At 33.4% G+C, this 26,806-nt stretch overlaps 1 protein-coding gene across 1 annotated transcript in view; it reads right to left on the bottom strand.

Annotated features, from left to right (window-relative positions):
- CNTN5 (contactin 5) overlaps nucleotides 1-26,806 on the bottom strand; it is a 514,136-nt gene that overhangs the window by 373,553 nt on the left and 113,777 nt on the right. The window contains exon 5 of the mRNA XM_027087760.1: nucleotides 6,668-6,871. Coding sequence (XP_026943561.1) covers nucleotides 6,668-6,871 — 204 coding nt within the window. The remainder of the gene's footprint in view (nucleotides 1-6,667; nucleotides 6,872-26,806) is intronic.

Genomic DNA, 26,806 nt, shown 5'->3' with positions numbered 1-26,806 from the left:
ATTATTATCCCCTCTGTGTCACTTTGGAGTCACTATAGCCCTAGAGAAGGGTCTGAAAAAATGCTGCCTTAGGAAGGAGTGAGATTTTACAGGAGAATATTCCATCTGGACCAGAAGAGGAGTGGGGAGCCTGGTGCTGTACACAGTGAATTGTGGGAAAATGCTTTGCTCTATCTCCTTGAAAAAGTGAACCTATTATCAGAATGTAATGTTCTTTTCTGTCCCTAGAGATGCATTTAATATCTTGTATGATATTCATAGACCAATTTAAACTTCTTTTGGTTTTTAGTTCATATTTGTTTCTATATGTTTTCATTCTTTTCACTTTAATACTTGTAAAGTTTTTAGAACAATGTCTCACATGTACTAATTCATTATAAATGTTTATTGACTAAAAATAAAATAAAATAAAAAAGTCTTCAGAATTGGGCTGAGAATTCTAATGAGAGCAGAAATGAAAGTATGAACTTGCTACGCATCAGACCGAGATAGTGAGACCTTGAAGGGAGACCAATACAGTAGTGTTGAAGAAGAGGCAGAGGTGTGTCGAGGGAGAGATATAGAGTTGTAGGAATAAAAACTTGGCAAAAGAGAGAAGTTGTTAAAGGCGGGTGTTTAATAAATTTTGCTGTTTTGCAGAATGCTGCCTCCACGTTCATTACCCTCCAAACCATTAGTAAAATTCTGTATTACCTATAATAGTTTTGGAGCTAGATTTGTTTGTTTTGTTTACAATGCAATGACCTGTGAGATTGGCTCCATGGGGCACTGGACAAGCAGACAGATCCTAGGATGCTTGGTTACACACAGTTTTTAGGGTAATATCTTCCCTCATATTATATTGTAAGCTACCTAAGGACAATTATTGCATTTGTTTTGCCCTCCATTATATCCTCACTACTTAATGAATTATCTGACACATAAAGGTATGCAATATACATTTGTAAATGTGTGAAGATAGTTTTTCACAGTGCCAGCAGAGGAAAAGCCGATCATGTCACTCATGTACTTCCAATCTTCTAAAGCTCCCTGCTCTGTATTTTGGACAACTTTTGTGTGTTTGAATGATCTTGGCCAAAATTTTTACTCCTGCAACGACCGCTGCAACCAGGTCTGTGTAGGTGCAACCAGTTTCACTCAGCTGCAACTTGAGGGCATCCTGTAAATGCACAGGAGTTAACTGTCTGTGGAGTCACCTTCAGGGATGGAAGACCATTGATATGTCTGCCAAGAAGATTATTCTGAGCCTTATTTCATGAGGCTCTGGTCCTGTGCGACCAAGCTCCAGCTGCCTGTAGAAGTGGTCATCTCCATAATGCAACCTCCCTTTTCACTAGTTCATTCCTCAAACCCACCCCATTCCACACTCCTGCTCTCTGTGATAAATTTCAAATAAACTACCTACAAGCGAATTTAGTTTCAAGTTTTGCTTTAAGAGGATCCAAGCCAAGACATTTTTCCAATAGTTTATATAGTAAAATTTTATTTGTCCTTGAAGGGAAATAATTTGCCTATGTATATAACCTCTGTTATTTTTAGAAAGGCCTACTTTTTTTCAAAGAAGTGTAAAAACACAATATTCTGAAATGATTTTTATAGCTAACTCTATTGTCACAGCAGATTAAATGTAACTTTTATATTCAAACCCCTGCAGAGGTGTTTGTCAAGTTTGAAGGAATAACCATTATAATGCCTGTCTCTGCAATGAGAGGTTTGTAAAACCCAGCAGGAATTGTAGCTGACTGTGATGCAAATACTGGAATCATCCACAATCATATTCTATTTTTATTTTCAGACTAAGTGTTTAACATAAGCCACCTACTTGGGAAAGCATTCAAGAATATGTCCTTCCTATAAACATAGTCTTCAATTTTTTTTTTTTTTTGAAGAGAGATCAAATAGTAATATAGACGTTTTTTGAATTAAGAACAATTCTAGTCTAATTGATGCCTTCCTAGAATAATTTAAATTTTTCTGCTTTTTGCATATTATCCTGATATGAATTCTATAACCATTCAGTAAGCTCAGTAATTTTTAATAGAAACTACTAATTTAGCATTGCATATAAACGTTAAGTCTGAGAAGCTTGGACATTGCTGTGTGTTTCCCAGTTCTGTAGAATTGGTTTCCTTTTGAGGTGAGGGTGCGGGTGGCTGGGAGAGGTGGGTCGACAGTCAGCTCTGCTTTGATGTGAGGGCAAGGAACTGGCTGTCAGGCTGCGGACACTCATGTGCCAGAATGAGAAGGTTTTGCATTCTGTGCCACTATTCACATTAAGAACTTTAGCTTTCCAGGGAAAGTTCACTCATGTTGTTAAAAGAGTTGTTAAGAGCCTTTGGTCTTTTTGCACATAAGGACAGGGAAGAGAACGGATTCCAATATTTCACTGAAACAGATGTTCAGCATATATACTTTCAGTCCCCCTTTGGCCCCATTTCTTATGCTCACCCTTAGCTAACTGTGATTTCAGAGCTTTTTCAGGCTTCCACTGGGCACATGGTTTTTAGCCCTTTCCTTAGATCCCTTAAACTTTATTCTAGGTTTTAGTTACTCTGCCTGTTTAATCCTTAAACTCACGTCCTTCCTTATTCTTCCAGAAATATATCAAAGTGTCTCATTTGTTAATGAAATGCTTCCTCTACTCATTGATGACATGAATTTCTTCTTACAGGGTCTCAGAAGGGAGACAGGAGACAAATACAGGCACCCAGTCCACCATCTTGAGCTGCATGCCCACTTCTCCTTGTTGAAACACTCATTTTTCTTGGCTTCCTTGATACTACACTATTGTTTTTCCTATTATCTCTCTGACTTTTCCTTCTCATTATCCTTTGTAGGGTTTTCATTTTTAACCTTTCCAAAGCGATTTGGACTACTCAAGGCTTGTTCCTAAGCTCACTTCTCTTTCATATGCATTTTGTGGGCTTTCTTAACCACAATAATGGTTTAATTTATCATTTGCATTGTGATGACTCATGTTCATATTTCAACACTATTATTGAAATGATGAATTGTATTTATAGAGCAAAATTTTAAGAGAAATTACATCCAAACTATATCACAATATTATTTTCTTGTTATATTCAAAGTTTCACTTATGAAAAGCATGTCTAGTAGAGCACACATATCTACAAATAGCTTAAAAATCTGTAACAATATGTATTGAAAGATAATTATATAGTAATAACTTGTTAACATCTATTTGTTTTAAGCTTTTACAGTTAGTCTATGGGAAAGTTTAGAACACTTGGTTGCATTTGCAGGAGAGAATGTCAGAGTAAATGTGGAAGACAAAAGGACATAAAAGTAGTACAGGAAAGGTAAAGGAAAAAGTAGGACTAAAACTATCACTTTATATAATAGAAAGTCAAGAATTATTTTCAAGAGTTAAAAGGATAATAGAGATGTAAGCACATTGTCAAGGTTAAAAAGGAAACAACAGAAAAATATTGTTTAACTATAAAAGAGGGGAGGATAGAAGAAGCAGATGTACATCATATGAGTTATTGTCTAAACTTGATTAAACAAGAAGCACAGATATTTCCTAGCATTATATGAGAAACTCATGAAGAAAAATAGGAGAAATTAAAAAGTTAGCTTTAGGGAGTAGGATTGGATGGAAGGGAGGTGTGTGGGTTTGCTTTTTCTTTCCCCTTCTTATCAGCACTTATAAACCACTATATTCCTTTGATAAGTGTGTATTACTATGATAAAAAGTAAAAATTAGTAGACAATCACCAAGAAAAAATAATCTCAGATAATTTACAGAAAGAAGAAATATGAATTTTCTAACTTCTCTCACAAAATCTTAAATAAGACTGTCATTGAATGATGTAATTGAAATTTAGCAGGTGTTTTCCACCTGTTTCTTTTTAACTTAAATGTTAACTTTAAAATAACAGTTTTATTTTACTTGTGTGCATTGCTTTATTGAACCTTTCATATAGTACTGCACAAATAATGATTTTTTGGAAATATAGATGTTTGTAAAATAAAAATAAGTCAACGGTTTCAACTGCTTCAGTAAATTCAATTAACATGACTAAAAATATTTATTAGTTTAGTGACACAGTATTGGTTACATAAGAAACAATGGCTAACAGTGTGATGTTCTGAAAAGGCCAGTGGGAATGAAAATCAGCAGTCAAGGATGGAGGGATTGGTTTTAATAGTAGGAGAGACAGTAGAGTATCTCTACTGAAATTACATAAGGGAAGAACAGTATGGATGAAGATGTATCAATAGTTAGATTTGAAATTCCATTAGTAGGAAAGTAAATTTGATACTTAAATAGGTTTTGTAAAGCAGTGGGGAAGGAGGGAGGCTGTCCAGTTTGAGAAATGCAGAGAAGATTCCAAAAATCTTTAGGACAGTTACAAATTAACCATCCACAGAAACTTACTAGGATTGAGTGGCAGTACTGAAGTTGTTGATCATGAATCCCTGGCAGGTGTAACTCTCTAGCAGCTTTCAGATTCCAAGGCAGTCACAAATTAAGGGTATAGTGAGTTCATTGGGAGTGGGGTTTTGCCCAGGAAGAGCAATAGAATCAGAAGGGCAAAGGAGTTTAAATAGCAGCAAACAAATTACTCTAATTATTCTTGAAATGTTTGACTATGGAAGGTATAAGGTAAAGTTAAGTGATACATTTGGGCCATGAAATCAAAGAAGTGCAAGAGACTGTTGAACATGGGTCCTGAGCTTTTAAATCACTGGTGAAGATGGTGTCAATTTTTGTATTCTTACTTTACATGTGTTCCTCTCCCTTGTGAAGCTCAATGTAATGTTTAGTTTTGGTGCATGAAAAGAAGGCAGAATAGCCTACTCAACCTCAGGCACTATCTGAATGTATGGTATTATTACATAAATGGATGGTGTAAATGGAACTAGTCAGCAAAATGTTACAATTTTCCAACAAAGATGCTTCAAATTATTGCGTAATTAATGAGAAAATACTCAGAAACTTTATGAAAATGGCTTATAGAAAATCACCTCAATTCTAAACTATTAACTAGGTAAGTTTTCTAAATGCATATCTATTTTCCTTTATTCTTTTCACCCTATAGACATTCTTATATAATCTTGAAGTTGGCATAATATACACACAATCATAGCTTTAACTGTATTGATGGATACACAATGATAACACTTAAATCTCTTTCTCTAGCCCAGTCCTCTCTTGTGCATATTAGGAATATGTATCAGTAGCCTACTGCATATTTCCACGTAGATTTCCCATGGATATCTTATCTCAACATAGCCAAAACTGAATTTATCACATTCATCAATTTCTCAATCTATTTTTTCATCTGTCTTATCTCTTTTCATGAAAAGAATCATCATCCATTCGTTGAACTATGTGAAAGCTTTCTCCTACTCCAGAGCCTCATCACATTTTAATCATCACATTCTGATAATTCTACCTTCTTAATATCCTAGGCATGTTTTCGACCCTTCAGTGCTATTACCACTGCTTTCATTCTGTCTCTCCTCACCTCCTCACCTCTTGACTGGTTAGTTTCAGTAGCCTCTAAATTGGTTTCCCATTTTTCATCCCTGTTTCCCATCTATTCCTCCATGCCATTACCTAGCAGTGTGACATTTGGAGGTCCCTTCATCTCTTTCAAATTGGCTTCCTCATCTCTGAAATAGATATTGCATTTGTACTCTCTACCTGATAGGATTATAGGATTATTACTAATGTTATATATATATATATATATATATATATATATATATATATATATATATATATATATATATATATAAACTCTGGCTATACATTACTGCAGTATATATTCTAAAACTAAGCATATAAAAGACTAGTGTTGAAATAGATTATTTTTTAAGCTTCACAATCCATCAGGATTCTCGAGCTCACTTCTCAATAATACCTTCATAGCTTTTTTATTGCATGACAGAGCAAGCCATATATCATATATCAACTCTAATATAGTACTTGACTTCTTTAATGCAATGCTTAACTGTAAATGTCTATAACTACAAATCGAGTTTTTAAATTTGAAGACACTTTGGATAGATGGCAATACCTATACTTATAGAATCATCATTTCTACCTGAATTGCACTTAAAAGTTAAAGTTCCAACTGCTCCTATTATTGGAAAGTAATAATAACAATTATAACTATGCCATGAAGTATTAAAAGCTGAATATTCAATTTGAAGGTATCTAAAATTAAAAAGTGATGAAAAATGAACCTGTAAAATACTTGCAATTCATACACATATGCTATATAGAGGCCCTAAAGAGCAAAAAAAGAACTGTGGAGTCTTTATTACAGTTCATCTTTTTGGAATCCCTCTCCCTTTTTGGCATTAGGGTAGTGTTAAGGTTAATATTTCTTAGCTATAGATTATCACTTTCCTATGTGAAAAATTTTATTCTAAGGTATGCATGATCTTAGACTAAAAGTGTAGAGTTTCTAAATATGCCAAATGCCTTTTTATTTTATTTGTGCTAGGTTTAAGTGCTTAGAAGAACACTAATACATCTTTTTTTTAGGTCTTTTTGTATTGAAGTACAGTTGATTTACAATATAGTATGAGTTTCAGATGCACAGCATAGTGATTCAGTATTTTTCCAGATTATACTCAATTTTTCACATTTGAGTTGGCTGACCATTTCAATCCAGTCCATGGAACTTACCATCATTACGGAGAGTGAGTGGTGTTGGAGGACTAAGTACTCGAGCGTTCGTCACTGTGTTTTTCACCAGACAAATATAGCTGCCAACATCTGATGTTTGGACTTTAGAAATATAGAGGTTGCCTGTCTCCTGGGAAATGAACCGCCGGCTGTCTTCCGCCACAAAGGAAGGGAACTCGTTAAATACCCAGCTATAGATGATCTCTGAAAATACATAAAATTCAATTGTTGAAAGATTATTTTACTAAAAAACTCAAACAACAAAGCTTTTACTAAGTATTAGATAGGTTGCAAGATCATCTGTATTTGATCCAGATGTCTATATCATTTTGTATTTTATGTTCAATGAACTGTTGCTCTTAATGACTACATGAAGATCTGAAATATTTTTTAAGGATGCTCAGCCTTTATCTATTCATCCATGTACTTATTCATTCAGTTCTAATGTGTGTTTAATGTATTTTAGATGCCTGGCACTATGATAGCACTGAAATTAAAAAGATGAGAGAGACAGTTTTGCATTCTCAAAGACTGGTCTGATGGGAAAGATTTACCCAAACCTATGAAACAATATGGAATAAAGAAATGGAGATGTATACTCTACTGTAAAGAAGACAATGGAAAAGGGCACTTAAGCCATCATGTTGATCAGCAAAAACTTCTTAAGTTAAGAGATGCCTGAGCTACATTCATTTATTCATTTGTTCAACAAATACTAGTTGTGGGTCTTGATGGGCCAGGAATGCTCTAAGTGGAAAAAAAAGTCTGTGTTCTCATAGAGCTTCCATTATAGTGGAAAGTACAAGAATACACAAACAAGTATTTGTCAAGTGGTAATAAGTGCTATGAAGAAAACTAAAGCATGTAAGACAGCTAGAGAGTGGCAGGGGTGAGAAAGATGCATGAATTTATATTTTAAAAACTCTCTCTGTCTACTGGTTACAGATGAGACAGCGTGAGGACAAAGCAGGGACCAGGGGAAGGGGAAGCAGGAAGAATAATGTCCCCTCGTCTAAGCGGCTATTTTCAAAATAGCCATGAAATATATAAATGATTTGCACTATAATGGTAGTGGCAGTGACAGTAGTGGTGAAGTGATGAGAGGTGACTGGTTCTAGTAAAAATGTGATAGTGGAGTTGATCAGAATTGCTGATGGATTGATTATGAAATGTGGAAAGGAAAAAAAAATGAGTCAAGGTGTAAGGTTTTGGGCCACCACAGTTTTGTGTTATTAGAGTGAAAAACCCAAGAAAGGGAGTAGTAGGAGAAGAGGTTAGAGAAAGTGGAAATTAATCCAAATTACTAAACACAAATTAACATGGTCTGTATGTTGTATTAAGGAGCTTATGCTCTATCCTGGATGTTTTCTAGCAAAGGGTTGACATAATGATGTACATTAGTAGGGTATTCTGGTGATTCTGCAAAGGTTGGATTTAAGTAAGTGCAAGTTGAAAGAGGGAAAAATAGGACGATATTGCATACTGAAGGTAAGAGCTGGAGAAATCTGAATCAGAACCTAATCATAGCAATGAGAAGAAGGATATTGGCCCAAGAAATATATAGGGAGTAAGACAAATGAAGAGACAAATAGTCCAGGAACACTTTCATTATCTCCCTTGAATGACTGGGAAGAGGATGACACATGAAGTTCAGGATGAAAATAAATGAAGTCACACTGGTTTAAGAAGAAAGATCATTGGTTCACTTTCAGGACATTTTGAGTTTGAGGCAAATCTACATAAGTAGTTCCAGCAATTGGTAAATATGTGTTTGAAGTCCATGAGAGGAAATCTGTGGTTGAGAGTTGTTGGTATGTTGGTGTAACTGAATCATGTAAGTAGATGAGAATAAATACAGTGAGAAGATAGTTTTCTGGAAAGCACAAACATCTAAATAAAGGAAGGAAAATGTTCAAAAGATAAGAGAGAAGGAACCATTGGAAATATTCAAGGGGAATAAAGAAAATGCAGTGTCACAGAGACCAATGCCTTAACAATTTCAAGAGGGTTAAATAATGCCAAATAAGGCAAAAAGGACTTAATGGGAATGTTTATAAATATAATAAAGGAAAATGTTACTTAGGATTGACATGTGGTAATCACTGAATAGCAGATTCAGTAGATGAGTGAAAATCAAAACCAGCTTGCAATTGAGTTAATAGAATATGAGAAATTGAAGGAATTATGTGTAGGCCAATAGCATTAAAATCTCAATAGGCATTAGAATTACCTACGTTATGGCTAAAAGAGCAAATTCTAAGGTCCCCTTTCCACAGAGTCATTTGTTTAGTAACACTTATTACCTGAATTTTTATAAAGCTCAAATGTGATTCTAATCTACAGTGAGGCTTGGGAAGCCTTGTTTTATGCCTTTCTTTTCTTCCTGTCTCTCTTTCTTTCTCTCTCTCTCCTCCTCCTTCTCACCCTCCCTCCCTCCCTTCCTTCTTTTCTTCCCTTAAGTATATGAGTTATTCTAATTGTTATAATGAGAGTTTCATTTGTTGCTCAAACATCACTCAGGCATTTTTATATTTTTGCAATTTACTTTAGGTTAGGTTTTACTGGAGTTACCTCAATTTTTGTTTTGTATTATTAGAAATTTGGAGTAAAAGAAAGCAACAAACAATCACATTAAAAACTATCATTAATTGAAATACCAGTTTTGTTATACTGATAGTGTTTGTTGAGTCAATGTTTTGTAAAATATTTTAGAATAAGAAGAAAGTATTTACACAAAATTGGCATTTTCTCAAATTTTACAGGTAAGTATGTATTTGGGGGTTCAAAAATGCTTATTTAGCTTTTAAAATAAGTTTACATAGCAAAGCATTTCATAATTCTAAGAAGAATGAAAAAGTAGAAATAGTACAAAATAGAAAAGCTGACAGTCTGAACTTGAATTGGATTTTCTACCTCTGCCAAAAATGCATCTATTGAACAGGGCTAAATCCCTTTTAAAATCACTGTTTACTTTCTCCTATATGGTTTTTCATTCTCTATCATCATTTATTTAAAATTCTTTTCAAATTTTACTCTCATAAAAAACAAGCATTCATTATATTTTTAGTATGTCAGAGTGTGAGGATTATAAAATGATTCAGGAAAGTAGTAAAACACAATTGGCTTTGGAGTCTAGTCTTTAGTCTCATATAACACTTTGTTTTATACCAATTGTGCTTGGCCTAAAAATATTTTAAGGTAAGCTTATATATTAAGTACTAAAATCTTAATATTATTATTCATTATCAGAAGCATACTGAGACTGTTTAGTGAACTGTGATTTTCCCATTCTTCTAAGGTTCTTTTTTAATAGCATGTTTAGCTAAGACAATTAAAAGTGTTTTAGAAGTTCTTGATACGATTCTTCAGTGAGTACTCCCCAAAGTTTCTATGTTAAATTTCTCTAGTACATTTTTATATTGTGTTGTAACATACATTTGGCCTACAAACGCATGTGCTGTATTGACTTGAGGTTTTGGTTTCTTTCTTTTTTTTTTTTTTAAGTTTTTTAGCTGCATGCATGGCATGTGGGATCCTAGTTCCCCGACCAGGGACCAAACCTGCTTTCCCTGCATTGGAAGCACGGGAGTCTTAACCACTGAACCGCCAGGAAAGTCCCCAAGGTTTTGGTTTCTTATGGGAGATTATTTTATCTTTCTCCCTGAGTCAGTGAGAGCCATTCAAGTTCACTGAAAGAATAGCCCATTAAGGTCCTGGCTGTTGCAGACATGCTATTCTAACTTCCCCTCTCAAGCAGACCCAAAGACTTGTCCTTTATACCAGCATAAATAGTCATCCTTAAGCTCCTAGACTCTAGGGTCTGTTACCATGACATGTAAACAAATCTACCTTGCTTCCAAGATTTCCTCGGGATTAACAGTATTCCTAGATTTCAGTTAGGATTTTAGTTCTTTTTTGTTTCTGATACCTGGGATATTTTTTCTTTCCTGTGAGCTTGACTGTATACTGAACTTAATTTATTTATTATTTCTAAATTTTGGGAAAGTCTCTGGGTTGGCTCTGTCTATTGTACTAATTGAATGTCTAGGTTTCATGACTTTATGCAGTGCAGACTTTCATCACAATTGCTGTAATTGATTTGGTGTCACAAAGCAGATTACCCTGCCTTTGCTCCCTTGACACATAAGATGATTACTTAAATGACATATTTCTACATCTATAGGGTATAAAAACAGTATTAACTGTATGGGCAATGATGTTCATTTCTTATAACTGTAGTGCCATTAATTTAAAAAAAGAAAAAGGGTGAGAAAGGGGAATGAAACTGGATACTGCAGTCTCTGAAGTCTTTGTAAACAATTTCAATGAGTAATCATATGCAATTCATTTCAACATTCTTTAGTATAACTACAAGTTAGAAAATAAACATTTTTCTTCCTAATAATGTGTGTTATTAGGAACACACATTATTCTGCTTCTGTTACAGAAGAAGCTTTGGGTCAAAAGATTTGGAGAGAACACGATGGATGTAGCAATTGATTTGTTCACCACCCAATTAATAATGCAACTCTCCCAGGGAACCTAGTTTCTTTACCCTTGTCAGCTATAAAAAGGAAAACCTAAAAATCAGAACCTTCCCTATTTTTAACATATGCTCAATTTCATGGTTTATAGTAAAATTTTCACCTAATGGGCTGTACTTACCAAAATCCCTGGTCTTTTCCATTTTTGGTTATTCCTGTAATGTGAGATTTAATGTTACATCTGTCAAATAGCTATAATTATGATTTATTATACAAGTGTAACTTTTTAGTTTGTTTTTTAAATAATTTAAGTTTTGTATGTAGTTTTATTTTTTTTTGTTAATTTTTACTGGATGCTGCTTTATAGAGTGTACGTCATAAGCATTTTAATATTTACTAATTGCTTTGTAATCATTTTTGTTTTTACAATTCCATTAACCGTTATGACTCCTTTACCTCCTGTTTTGATGAATTAATTGATATGAAGATAATTAAATAGTGGAAATTAGTAAGTTACTGGCCGAAACAGTACTGCTTTAAAAATTGGTACTATGATTATTTTGTTTATATAAAACTTTTAGCTGATGGCTAGCTACCATTTTGAGTTTTGGAATTAAGGACATCATGAAGGAAATTTTAGAGAATTGTACTATTAATTATCCATTACTACTGAGCATAAGGGGATACACCTGAAATTAGAAGGCAATTTTTTTTTTACATTGCTGATTTATACCTGCATTGTGATAGAAAATGTCACTATTAGCCACATTAAGTACTCTTGGCAGGGTAGAGACTAAATCTACTGTCTTCACCACCATATCCTTAGATCCCAGCTGGATGCCTGGTGTGTGGTTGCTTAATACATATTTGATGAAAAAATAAATAGAATAAAATATCTATATATGTATTTTTATAAATCTTTCTAAATTTAAGAATAAGAGTAGATATTTTTCACTTTAATGTTCTCATTGAAAATTTTCTCAGCTCTACATGAACTTATTTTGGCCTTTAGAATATGAATCTAAGATTATGTTTGTAGTTGATCTAAAAACAGGCATTGAGAAATAATGCAGGCAGTTTTAAGAATCTGGAATGTACTGTCAATGGACAAGAGAGAAAGTCTTGCTTACAAAGTTACTATGAAGTATTTTTGTGATTTATTCTACTAGGTAAATTGGACAGAGATTGAGGGGAGCATTAAATTAAATGTGATCCAAACTCCCTCTCAGGTTAACAGCTTCCATGGTGGTCAGTCATTTAGCCTCTGCTTGAACATGTCACTGACACTGTTGAGGAAGCTGATTTGGCAGCTCAGGTTACTAAACAGATCATATATAAAGATTATTTTGGCTGCTGGCTTTAGGATGGGGACTAAGATCAAGACAACTGGGAGTATCAACAAGTAGGTAGTGATACATTTTTATATTCAAAGCACTGTTTAAGATATTATGGAGATGTAAGGTGGGGCTGGGAAAGGAACTAACTTGAGAGCTTACTATGAGTCACACACTTTGCACATTTTCCCACTTCTCCCAGCCACACACATACACAGAGATTAGAAGGCAACATTGTGAGTGAATAAGACCATGGACTTCAGAATCACAAAGACCAGAGTTACAGAGATGGCTGCATGATCCACTGACCTAGGTATCTTTGGGCAAACTATTTAAATTAGTCTACTCATCTGTAAAATGCAATTTAATGGAGGAAATTGTAGGTTAAATGAGATATTACATGTAAGGTTAGTATTACAGAACTTGATGTAGTTATTACCATTATTACAATCATCTTCAACATTAAAGGTCTGAGGCACAAACAGGTGAACCAGTGGAAAATTATAGCTAATAACTTTCAGAGGAAAAATTCCAACTTGTCTGACTCACTCTAAGCCTATATTTTATCATTGTATTATTCTGCTTTGATTATTATATTCTAATCTTGCTGAACCTCAATTTTAATATCCTTAAAATGCAATAATAATATCTATATGATGTGATTGTGCTGGGGATTATATATGCCACTTAAATGAGAGTGTTCAACATGCAGAAACTGCTCAGTAAGGATAGCTATTGGCTTAAGATAAATTACCTAATATATTGCAGTAGTATTTGGTACAATTCAGATTCATCTTGAACCTTGTACAGTTTGGTTTAATTTCTACATGTGTCAAAAATTTCACCTCTAAAACATAGCCAGAAGCAAGGATCCTGAGAGTAACAAAAGAGTAAAGTTGTCTAACTGACACTTGGTTAGCACCGGGAGAATCAAGATATTTTAAAAGATGTGAAGAATGCAAGAGAGGACATTTGTATGTTTTAAAAATCAAATTACCTTAATACAAAGGCAGGCTGTATTATTACATTAAATTTCAGTTATCTTGGTTGAACAAAACAAAGTACTAATTCTTCTTTTTATAAGGTTTTGAGACATGTATTTTCATATGTTTATTACCTAGAGTCAGAAACAACAGAGTTCTGCTTAAAAATTATAACGTCACTGAGACAAAATAAAATTTTATGTGCCTATAATTCAAAACACCTTTAGTAAAACAAAAGATAAAGAAAATAATATTTATAATAGAAACAGTAGTAAACTGGTATTCTCTCATGATCCACAACTCAAATGACTCCAAGTAAGTGAATTCCAAGCTCTAGAGTTCAAGTGATTATACCAACTGAGTGACAGTATCTATTTTTATTTTCCTTTGGGAATGTTTCACACTACAGAGGACTTTTTTTTTAATCCCAGGAGCCCTGTGTCTAGATGTAAAGGTCATTGCTAACTCTTCTCAAAATGCAACCTAAATTTCTTGCTCTGCTAATTGGTTTTAAAATTATTTTTATTGAACTGCAAACTTCATCAAGTCAGAGACCAGCATTTTCTCAGCAGGGTGTGATGGTCCATGGCACAAGTTCACCTTAGGCTTCAAACTTTGCATTAAAAAGCATTCATGTTACACTTTTGACAATTCCTTGTTAAAATACACAGATCTCAGCGCTTAATGAACAACAGAATATCTGTTTCCTAGAATCTTGCCAAGAAATATGACCTGGCATTCTGTGCCTATCAAAATTATGAAGAGCTTAGCTGAAAGAAAAGATGCATGGAGAATTACTGGAAGACTGTGTAGTTAATCAATTAGATATGACCAAGGTAATCTAAAAGTTTATCCTCATTAAATCAAAACATTAGACAGCTTAATGATAACAACAACAACAGTAACAGTGAACATTTTATGGTCTTAGGTCAGTTTCCTAGAAACAGAGTCTGAGAAGGGGATTCTTTTGAATGTGATTTATTGACAGTGTTCCCAGGAGAAGGAATAAGGGAAGCAGGATTGGGTAAGGAAAAAAAAGAAAAAAAAAAAACAAAAAAAACCTAAGCAAAGATGTGGTCCCTTCCAGAGATTGGTTTAAGACTAATCCTTCTTACGGCTCTGGAATACAAATTTCACTGTAGATTTGGTAAGTCAACAGAAGGTAAAGAGAACCAGTCTTTTATACTCACCTCCCCTGCATCAGTTGGTTATTGTCTACCAGGTGGGGAAGTGAGGTGCAATTAGGGCAGGGAGCATAATTTCCTAGGTAAGGAAAACTCTGGAGAAGGTGCAGCTGCCAGATGGGTGCATTAACCAGATGAGAGAGAACTGGGTGTAACACCAATAGGATCTAGTAAACCTCTATAGCACTTTAATGGGCTCCAGACAGTGTGTTCTATGTATATTAACTTATTTAATCTCTACAGGGATAAGTAACCCCATTTTATGAATGAGGGAACTAAGATACAAAGATCAAAAACTTGACCAAGAAGCCTTGCTGAGCACAGATCTCTATTTGAAAAAAGAAAAATCTGATTAATAGTTATTTCAAGTATTTATTAAATTGAGTTATGTATATTATGGGGTCTAATTTTGCCAATTAAAACTTTGATGCTTCAAATAGCAACTAATCAGAGCAGTGTCTAAATCCCACTCACCAGACAAAAGCAGGTTTCTAGATATTCCTAGTAACTACTGAGTCACAATTTAATTAAACTGTGGTCAGAGCCTTAAGTATGTAAAAAGGTAAGAATGTGTCCTGCTAGCACAGAAACCTACTGTAAAATGGAAGAACAGTTTGCCTTACATGCAGATGTTCCTAGGGATAAAAGCAATATTATTGTACAACTGCCAACAAGAATATTTATTCCTGCTCCCCTCTTACATTAAGACTTAGAGTTTTCCAAATATTTAACCAAAAAAAAAAAATCCCATACATAAATAATCCAATATTTTCTGGAATTAACAGGAGTCCACAAGATGGCAGTGCTTGATGAGTAGAAAGCATTAATCTTGGGCAATATTCCAAAGGGAGGAAAATGGAAATCTTGATTAGTAAAAAAAATGTTTACTCATTTTTCTGTGTTTTATTTAGTAAAATGTCTTTTATCCAAAAGGTATTTGTCATTTGTACATAAAATAAAATAAATAAAATTTAATTTAGCTGTAGGCATTGAAAGCAAAAGAAAATTCATAAAGTACATATTCAAAACACTCAACAGTTTTCATTGACAGTGAATTTTTTAAGAGATATCTTTACTTCTTTTAATTTCATGCTATGCAAATTTTATAGTTAAATTTGAAGATATATTGCAGGATAAATAATAACAGGAAACAAATATGAGTTTAATAAATTATCCCTCCTTTAGGTAGATGAGTTCACAGAAGACAAAATCCTCTAGAGTTGTGATTAGCCTAAGCTTCACATGTTAAATGTGGAACTTTGGTTGCTTTTGGTTACATTTATCATATAGGTGCAGGAGAGAATATTTAGATAAGATAAATTATTATAATGAGATTCTCTGATGCTCAACTTCTTCTTACATTCAATGTAATTTTTCATAAACATTTTTGTGCTTTAACTGCTTAACTAATGCTCATTAGTCCTTCATGCAAATCTTTAATGAAGGTAATTTATTTGTCACATTGCTATGCATCATATAGAAATAGTCGATATTATCTATTTATCAAGAGGCACTGAAATGGTATATTTTCTGCTCTGGGGGTTTGTCCCTATGGTTCACCTGCTTCAGAAAAAAAAAATCCTAATCAAAAAATACATATTTATACCTGTTGATATGTAATCACTGTAATAAATCTTCAAATTCCTACTCATATGAATTCACATAGCATAGAACTCTGGCTAGAACTTTTTTAGTTGATTTCTTTGAAAAAAATAGAAAAGTTGGTATGAGCTATACTAATAATACAAATGGTATAAAAAAACTATTTAGAATTTATTCTTTTTCTAATTCTACAAGAGATTTTTCTGCAAAAATCAGATTGTTTTTGATTTTTATAAATATGTTTATATCTTTCCTATCTTATAATTATTATCAAAATAAACTTAATGAACTGGAAATTATGATAAAGTCCAGTAATGATTAATAGAGGTTTTTGAACAATGAAAGTACACATTAAGAAAGAAGAACTATGCCTTTAAAATTGATATATTTACAGTAATTAAGAGTGGCCATTATTTTGAGCCTAATATTCATGTTAAATATGAATGTTAGGTGTTCAGAGATATGTAGTACGTATCAACTATGAAAATAAAAGATTTCAGTGGAAAAAAATATGTTGGTTCTCCCTGAGTCAATTATTTTTTCATGTTTGCCTTGTTCTTTTTTTTAATTTGCCCAGAAGTTTTCCAGACTTCAGTTTCCTAAACTGACTATTCTTTGGTCAGTTCCTATATTGCCTGAATCTTTAACACTTTTTATAATTTCTGGATACAGAGGATTTTACTTCTTAAAAACCAAACTTATTCAGACTTCTTTATTGAGTATCAAGTACTTAGATGTATTCTGAGTATTCTCCACAAGTGTGGGCTCTGTGATGTATCTTTCCCGATAAGCCTCTAGTCCTAGTTTGTTGGTCAATTAAGGTTTCTGATGATTGATTCAAGATATTTTCTAAAATCACAAGACTACTAGGAACTATAATAGCTAAAATAAAAACACTATAATAATTTTCTTGGAACCCGGGAGGATTAATCAATATTATAGTTTTAGAAATAGGAAAACTGTATGTTTGTAGGGATTACTGTAAATCTCAAGAATGTAAACCAGTTGTTAGATAGATAAATTTACTCAGAAACCACTGATTAAGGAGCTGATTGTTAAAGGTGAAAAATGAGAGATTCTGATTTATAGGGATCACCTAAAGAAACTGGATGCACACAAATTGCTTAAATGAAAATCAGGAAATATCAGGATATACCACATCAGAGACTGGGTAGAGCAGGAAATTTGATTTTTTAAAAAAATAAATATTAAGTACTTATTCTTAGTTGAAGGAAGTGCTTAAGACACCAGTGATACTAGCATGAATCCAAATATAGTAGAGTGACATGAGATGTGTACTAAGTACCCAGCTTCCTATTCCAGTTGGGACCTCTGTGCAAGAACTGAGCCACATGGGGTTGAACTCAGTGAGTGCATGCATAGGTGTAAGGTAAGGTGGCACCATGAACAAAATCATGGAATTCATACCAATGCAAAACTGCGTTTGAACTTTTGCATCTAGCAGCTATGCAGTCTTCAGCTAATTACCTGACTTCTTCACTTCTGTTTATTCATCTGTAAAATAATCAAAATAACACCAAGCTCTTAGGATTTGGGGGAAACATTTAGAAAAATGTTAACATAATTTCAGGACTATATTGAGTGTTCACAAATTATCATTATCATCTAAAATACTAACATATGTATATATATATATATATACACACACACATATATATACACACATGTATATAAATTTTTCTATGTTTACCATCTTTGTCAAATCAATCTAGCAGTCACTAAAATCCTCATAATGTGTCTCTTTACACACATGCATAAAAGAGTGGCTTGACTTTACATGTCAGTAACATACCCATATGCTATTCTTGTTCCAATTTATCATACAACAATATATAGATTATGCAGAATTAAAATATCTGTACATTTTATAATATATGTGGCTCCATAATATTCTCATCTGACATCAAATTGGAGTTTAGGAGTATTTTTACTCTATGCATGCCACATGCTTACCAATAGACCTTAAGTGATTCTCTTGTATGAGACTCTTTTTCATGGAACTTAAAATATATTATAGTCTGCTCTGCTTTTACACCTCAACACATCTCTTTCTTAAACCATCCAATACTTTCTCCCACTCTTTATAATCATTAATGCTTCATCTTAGATAAAATGATTCTCATATCAGTATGCCTCATAATGTTGTTTCCCTGGACTAGAATGCATTCCCACCTTCCTTCTGCCCAGTCACATGCCTACATACAAGTCAAGTGCAGGTGCTATTTTCTTGAAGAAGGTGTCAGGAGTCACTTTTAACTCTTCTTTTCTGAAATTCTATGGACATATCATTAACTTGTGTCCCGATTTGCTTGAAACTGTGACAAATTACACTATTTTTTTCCCAGCAGGATTATTAATAGTCTCCCCTTTAACTTTAAAAAATGCTCCAGTTTATATATTAAATATATTATATGGTCTCCCACCTCCCCACACATCATCCACAAAAGAAACTCCTCTTGTATTGGTACTGACTATGCTCTCTCATTGTTCTCTGTTCTATGTGGATTATATATTCATCATAGAGCAGGGGCTGTGTCATATGCTTACTGAACAAATGTGGCATCAATTAAATTAATTTAAAAAATTAAATTAAAAATAAAATTATTTAAATTAATTTATATTTAGAGACTTTAAAAGAATGTCATGTTGCCACTAAAGATACTTGGGGATATCTTGAGTGGCACCAGAGTATTCTTGCATGTCATTTTCCAGTTGTCTAAAATAGTGTCCAACTCACTATAGTGTCCAGTGAGTAGTTTATAAATCCTTTTCTGATGATGAATGTAGTGTTATGTCATTTCATCATTAGTAAAATAAGATGCTTTCTTATATTATTTATTTAACCCTTGATAATAGAGTTTTTTAATAAATCCTATAAGGCCCTACATGATTTTGCCCCTGGATATCGCTTTAGCCTTAACACTGTCTTTCCTTTCTTCACTTGACCCAAGCCACACTGGCCTTCTTGCTGTTAATTTTTAACCAAAGACATGCACATTAATTTTTACCTTAGCCTGAAACATTCTTCCTCCAGATGCTTGTGTGGCTCACTACTAAACTTCTTTCAGGTCTCTTCTCAAATAGCTTCCTCTGGGCAGTCCTCGCTAACCAACTCACCTAAATGAGCCCTAACAATCCTCTCTCTCTCTCCATCCTCATATATATATATTTCTTATTGGTTGTCTTCTGCACCAAACTATGAGTTTTCTTACAGTGGGAACCTTACCTATTTTGTTCACCACCATACTCCTCAGTATTGTAAAAAGTGTGAGGTACACAATAAGTAATGACTGAATGAATAGAGAATGAATACAATAGTGAAAATGCTTTCTACTAAGTGTCATAACATAAATCTCTTGGAAATTAAGCTATTGGGTACAATTTTCCCTTTTATAAGATAATAAGCAAAATATTAAAACGATTTATGAGGAATTTTTTTAAGAACCCCTGGGAATGTATGTATTTTATTATACATGTAGACATGTTATGATAAGGACATGAGACTTGAATAAATACCAACATTCTAACCATTTGGCTGAATTTTTTTTCCTTTATTTTATTATGTATTTATTTATTTATATTAAAGTATAGTTGCTTTACAATGCTGTGTTGGCTAGATTTTATAGGAGCAATTAGGTTGATACAAAGTAAATAAAATTTATAGAAGTAACAATATGATTATTAGTTGTTTTCACAAATGTTAGAAGTGGAAGAGAAAATGAAACTAAAATTTTAAATGATGAATTAGGAGAACCTGTAAGCACAACTCTGTTATATTTCTTTTGTGTTGTTTATTTCATTTGAGGCTACTGATTCAAAATTTGTGGTGAAGACTTGTTAATAAAAAACATGTCATCCTTTTTTTTAAAATTAGTTCTTTTGCTATCAGACCAACATTTTGCGATTTTTGCCACTTTGTACAGTTTTTGCATTATTACTTTTAACTCAGCCTGAGCTTTTACTTTAATGACAAAGAAATGTCACCAGAATGAATGTTTTAATCTATCTAGGGAAAAAGCACAGGCTTTCCAGTGATGGGTCTTTGCTATAGAATGACAGCAACACAGCACTGATTTTATTAACTCTCTAATGAAGTCCTCAGATAGAATTGCCAAAATTTTAAAGCTCAGCCTGATAGTTATGCTTTACAAGTGGTCAAGCACTATCCTATACCAATATTTCCATCAATGATTGCAGCAGGGGAAAAAATGAAAATGCATATGTGGAAGGTGACCAAGGAAATCCTAATAATATTGACATTGTTGAAATACTATACCTAATAAATATTTATGATTAGATAGTGTCATAGTATCTTTATGAGAACACTAGGGTGCTGGCCTATATGGGGCCATTCCAATTTTAATAACTTTGAAATACCATACTCTTTTTTTTACTTATCCCCTTTGGCTTTCTTTTCCAATTGTACTTTTGTCAAAGAGTAGTTCATTAGTTTATTCAATATCTTTATTTCTGAGAGTGAGTCCTCTTCAGTAATACTGATATTTTGAGGATCTTAAAAACTAAAGAGTATAAACTGTATAAACATATTACCAATGTAAAATATTATCTTGATGCAGTAAGTTTCCTGTTATCTGGATCTAGGCTTCTGCATCTCAGTACCATTGGTATTTGAGGCCAGATAATTTTTGTGAGAGACAGTCTTGTGCATTGTAGGATGCTCATTAGCATCCCTAGCCTCTACCTTGTACCCACTAGTTGCCAATAGCATCTTGTCCCTCTCCACTGCCTGTCCCCACTCCAGTTATGATGATGAAAAATGTTTCTAGACATTGCCAAATGTCCCTTGTGTGGGAAAGTATTCCTGTTTGTGAATCACTGCTCTAGATTAATCTAGAAGTGATATATTCTGATTAACCAACCATTTGAGTTATTTGGTAATTATTGTATTTAGTTCTATTTCATTTTATAAATTATTAGATAGATAGAGAGATAGATAGAGAGATAGAAAGATTAAAGCTAGCTCCTTTAATTTCAGTTTTATTTTTAAGGGCAGAGTACTATGCCTCCTTCATGATTTTAGTTCTATAATATATATATGTAGACTAGGTAATCAGCACAGTTTGCTGAATTGAATTAGAATTAGGAAACAATCATATCCATAGCACAGAACGATGAGAAACTATTGTTTACTTTTGATTGAATATATCAAAATACATCAAAAATTTTTATACTGTTCCAGGTTATTTTTTCCCTATTAACTGTCAAAATAATTGAAAAAAATGTCAAAGACTGGGTTGACTATATATTGACTCAATGACACAATATAGACACTATCAGATTGTCATTTTTCTATTCCTTATATAAAAGGTAGAAGGGTCTAGAAGGAAGTTCAGTTTCATAAGCAGTCCAGTTGTTTGATTCTGCATAAATAATTCACCTTGCAAGCATACAGACTTGTAAGTTGTGTGTGAAATCTGAAACAATGCATTTAATTTACTTCTTTTTACTCAGTCATTTGAGATTACTTTTTCCCCACATTCAAAAAATAATGAAATATGTATTTCCAGAACTTATTTGATTATATTAAAAATGAAGCCCATATAAATTAATTCAAGATAATGGAAACAAAATGCAAATTTATAGTAGAAATAATATAAAAGGAGGAAAGAGTTTGCATGAATATTTAAGGTACATGGGGTCTGAACTAATCAGAGAAGAAAGAAATAGGTTTCTTATATTGTTAGAGAAATTTCCAGATCATTAAATCACTGTTTTAAGGCATATTATTGGCATGACTCATAAGATTCCATATTTTTTACATTTTTTTGAATACAGAAATTACTGTAGAAATTCTGGATGGCTGGTAAATCAGTTCAGTTGAAAGCAGTCTACTCAAGGCAAAGCTACACAAATGTCTGTGTTTACCAGAGGTAATAAATCCTAAGAACTCACAATCTAGAGTGAGTCAAATCAAGTACACACTAACTCAGAGACAAGACAGATCTTTTCTTTCACCTAGATTTCTAGTTTTTGATTGTTTAAGCCTTGCCTTCACCATTTATTCTCTGTGTAACCTTGGGCAAGTTACCAAATATTCCTCAGCCTTTATTGTCCTCTTTTGAAAATGGAGGTATACGTTGCTTCATATTATTTTGTAAAGATTAAATAGAAGTAACTTAAGCAAAGTACATAGCTTCATGCTTGGTGCCTAGAAAACATTTAGTAAATGAAATTATGTTATTAATTCAGAATGTCTTTTAGCTAAAGAAGATTTTTAAGACAGGACAAATCTATATACAAGGACAAAAATTACAAGGTTATCCTAACTCAATTGGTATTGAATTAATAACCTATTTTTTTCCCATTTGGCTTGGCTTAAAATAATTCAGGGATTATTCCCCAAGGAGACACAAGATCCTATTGTTGCAAAGAATGAAATTTTCTCTTAAATGTCACGTAGTAAGTGTTTTAGTACCTATAAATATATTAAGCACTTACTATGTGCCAGGCATTTTGCTAACCATTCTCTATTGTTTGTAATAATATTATTGGTTATCTCAGTTTTATAGAATTGAAACTAAGAATTGATAAAATTAGTTTGTTTGCTTGTTTGTTTGTTTTGTACAAGACAGACAGAAAGGGATATAGTTCCAACTAGAATCTTAGGAAGTAACTGAAACTGTGAAGACTTCTCTAATTTAGGGAGTCCCTCGGCCTACGTGAGAGCAGTTTTGCAAGCTTTAATTATTAGCACAGAAACTATATTAGCACAAATCACACCCCCTCCTACATAAAATCATTCAAAATCTGAGTTCTTTGTTGATTTCTTTTCAGTACCATCCTCCTCCATAAAATCATTCAAAAGCTGAGTTCTTTGTTGATTTCTTTTCAATACTGTTCTTAGAAAAAGGTGACAATATTTATTTTAAAAGCTTTAGAGACCAATTGCATGATACCAGCTTACCCAAAACAGAAAGCAAAATTCTATATCTTTAACAATAGGTTTTTGGAAATTTTCATTTATTAAACACAAGGAAAGATATAAAATGAATGGTATGTATTTTCAGTGCAGGATAAACCTTCTGCAGTTTACTGCTGCCTGGTTCAATTTCTAGATTAAAGACATTCGATTAGTTAAACTTCAGACTGAAGCACTGTAACATTTAGGAGTATCAGTTTCCATTGAAAAAGCTGTGCTGCTATTATAGCATTTTCCTATCTTCCTGACCTGTTTGTCAAGCTTCAGACTGCAGCTGCACACAGGCTTAGAAAGAGCTCATTTCCTAAGGGAAAAGCAAAGTTCTCAAGTACATTAAAAATTTTAAAAAGTCCATAGTTTTCCTTTGTCTTTTCCCCTTCTTTCTCTTGTGTCCGATAGAGAGCCGCTGAAATGGCACCCAGAATGATGTTGACATAACCTGGATCACAGACCAGGAACATACATCCCTGAAGCACAGCCCTGTCACTGCCGGCCTGTTCTGCCTGCATCGGTACTGTGTTAATTGGGCGAGGTCAGCCAGTTCTCTCTCTCTCCAGACTTTCATTCTCCCCAAGGGGAAGAACGGTTCCAATGAATGATCTGCCATGTCTAAGGGCACGCATTTTCGAGGCTTGTTAGCTTAATGCCTCTTTGCAATATGTAAGAACAGCGTAAGAGAAACCATTTATATCAGTAACCTCCAGACCAGCTTTACAGAACAATTTTGGGACTGCAGCTCTTAGCAGCTGACTTGTCCTCTCCCCAACATACATGGGCATATTCTAATTAGAGTCACACTGCTTATTATATTTTTATGGGTCTAAGGGAATTCTCCTTAATAAGATACTAAAAAAAAATTGAATAGTTTATCTTAAATACACAAATTTAGAAAAATCATAGAACTAGCTAAAGAATTATTTTACCCTTTTCTCCTCATCTACAAAATAAAATAATAATATAAAGACCTATTTTATAGGTATTGTTTTAATTTGATTAATCCATGCATGAGCTTAGACTCGTGCCTCTTATGCAGTAAGAATTCTATAAATATTGTTTTCTTTTGCTTGTTTTTAATGAAGGAATAGTTTTCTACATTTCCCCGCCTAACATGTGCTTAATGTTTAAGGAGAAGCCCACACTTAAGACAATGGACTTCTATCCCAGCCTAGGCTGTTTTGGTTATTTACATGGTGAGACAACAATGACAGCAGTGCTTGAGATTTTACTTTCTTCATTTCCTTAGTCACATCTGGCTGCTGATCCATAGAGACTATCATCCTCCATATTCCCTGACCCTGGCTGGGATGCCAGCCTACCAGTGGGCTAGAGAGAAATAAGGCTGTGAGATCTGATATTGTTCGGACTTTTTAACAAGGTTCACATATAACCCTTTCACTGTTACAGGAGAGTCTGGATTTCTTCTCATCTAGTCCAAAAATGTTATTTGCAGCTAAGCACCTAGCAGCAGGCAGTGTCCTTTTGAAGAAAGGAAAAAGAAAAGTTGAAGGCATTCAAAGGACTAATTAGATAATGCTTGCCTAGCTCCTATTACTCTCTGAAGAAAAAAAAAAAAGGAAACTAGATATAGTCTTAGAACTTTACTAAATGGAAACTGACAATATGTTTGCTTAGGCAAAGTGCTAACTGTATTTTAAGTGAATCAGCCAATGGGCAGGAGAATGTTTATTTCCTCCCCCCCTGCTATTTCTCATCCTTGGTAAAGATTTTTTTTTAACCTCTGCAAATGTGTTCAGCAGGAGGTAAAAATAATGACGGTGCCTCTGAACAGTGAAGAGACTGGAGCTGTGAAGTTGGAGCCCTTCTACTTTGTAAAGTATCTTTCTTGAAATGGGTTTGATGGAGGAATAGGAATCTTTATTCCTGTTAGAAGGACAAAAATGAAACTAGAGAAAGGCAGTCAGAGCACATGTGAGGGAAAGGCAATAAATGCCCTTTACAAAACTAGGAGAGAACTGAGTTCCAGCCAGCCAGGATGAAAGAGGGGCCAGGGAATATAGCTGTACCTTCTGCTCCACACAGGACCTACTCTACAGAGGTCTAACAAAGACCAACAATTTGAAGTTCAGAGGTTTTGCAAAGAGTAATACTAAATAGAACTCAAGTGGACTAAGGAGAGAGCTTTACAACTAGTGCAGGGGTGACTAGATGAAGCTAATTTACATTGTTGCAGTATTTTTGGAGAGCATTTTGACGATACTTGTCAACCACCTTACTGCTGATTCTCTCACAAGGAAATTCCATCCCTTGGAATTTAGTATAAAGAAATAATTTAGAATATCTGCAGATATCTATAACTGTTAATGGCAAGGCTATTTACAGCAAAATAAATATTTTTATAAAGCTCAAATGTCAAACATCAGGGTAGAGGTTAAACAAATTATTTTTTGAAATACTGTGCAGCTATTAAAATAAAAATGGAGATTAGACATGCCATAATGTTTCCAATATATTGCTTATTAAAAAATCTAATCTCTAATGCCCTAAGTCATGTACTGTATATAAAGAATTAACTTCTATCCTATTCATTAGAATTATACTAGCTATGTACTATCCTTGAAAGAACTGAGAAAACAGCCATTCAAATCATCTTCTGCAGCGTTTAATTTCCTTGTGGAACTCTGATTGAAAAAGGCTAGCTTTAATACACTACTTCCAGGTCACATTTTTTTATAAACTCTAAAGAATATCAGGAAGTTGCTGATCTGTTAATCTCCTTATATCTTAAATAAATTATAAAGATACTGATATAGATATAAATATAGATATATATGAAGATAAATATGGGTTGGAGATGTAGTTTATCCTTCTTGATATTATGACTTTTGCAACATAAACATTTGTATGTTTTCAGGATTTACAAACTTTACATTATTTATCCTTATTTTTCAATTTCATCATAGATTATGTCAGTTTTGTTTGAACCATTATTTCGTCTACTTCTTTGAAAGGAATGGAGGTAGGGAGGAAAGTGCTAATAATAATTTAGATAATGTTTACATGGGACGAATATAAATTCTGATGTTTTATGTCATGTATGCATGGTGCTCTAAGATAAATTGGGATTTTTACTAATTATCAGTTGGTATTCAAACTGAAAGATATACATATATCTGAAATATGTGCAGCTGGTTAAAATTTCAAATGATTCTGTCTGGAGACTGCATAGATATAGCTAAAACACTCTGTGTTCTTCAGATTCTTCAAAAGATTCTTCAAATAAAAGAAAGAAAAAGAAATACAACCACTGTTATTTTTATAATCATTTCAGTGACATCAGCATTAGTGATCTATTTTTTTTACAGACATGGAAAGGAATCTTAACTCTGAAAGGAAGCAAATATGTGTGTTATAAAGACTCCATATTTACAGAAAAGACAAATGTATTTATCATTCCAAAAGGAAAGAAACAATAGATACTAGCATTAAAATTATGTACAAATTTTCATAGAATGATAACAATATAACAAGAGTAGGAACAAGATTTTCATACAGCTACATATATATATATATATATATATATGTATGAACCAGTAAAAATATAACATAACAGCGACATACACAAGATTCATT

The sequence above is a fragment of the Aethalodelphis obliquidens genome, unplaced genomic scaffold, assembly GCF_003676395.1.
Source record: "Aethalodelphis obliquidens isolate GAN/ISIS:26980383/991018 unplaced genomic scaffold, ASM367639v1 scaffold60, whole genome shotgun sequence".
Taxonomy (NCBI): Eukaryota; Metazoa; Chordata; class Mammalia; order Artiodactyla; family Delphinidae; genus Aethalodelphis; species Aethalodelphis obliquidens.
The sequence above is the reverse complement of the archived record's forward strand: the minus strand, read 5'-3'. Positions and strand labels throughout refer to the sequence as shown.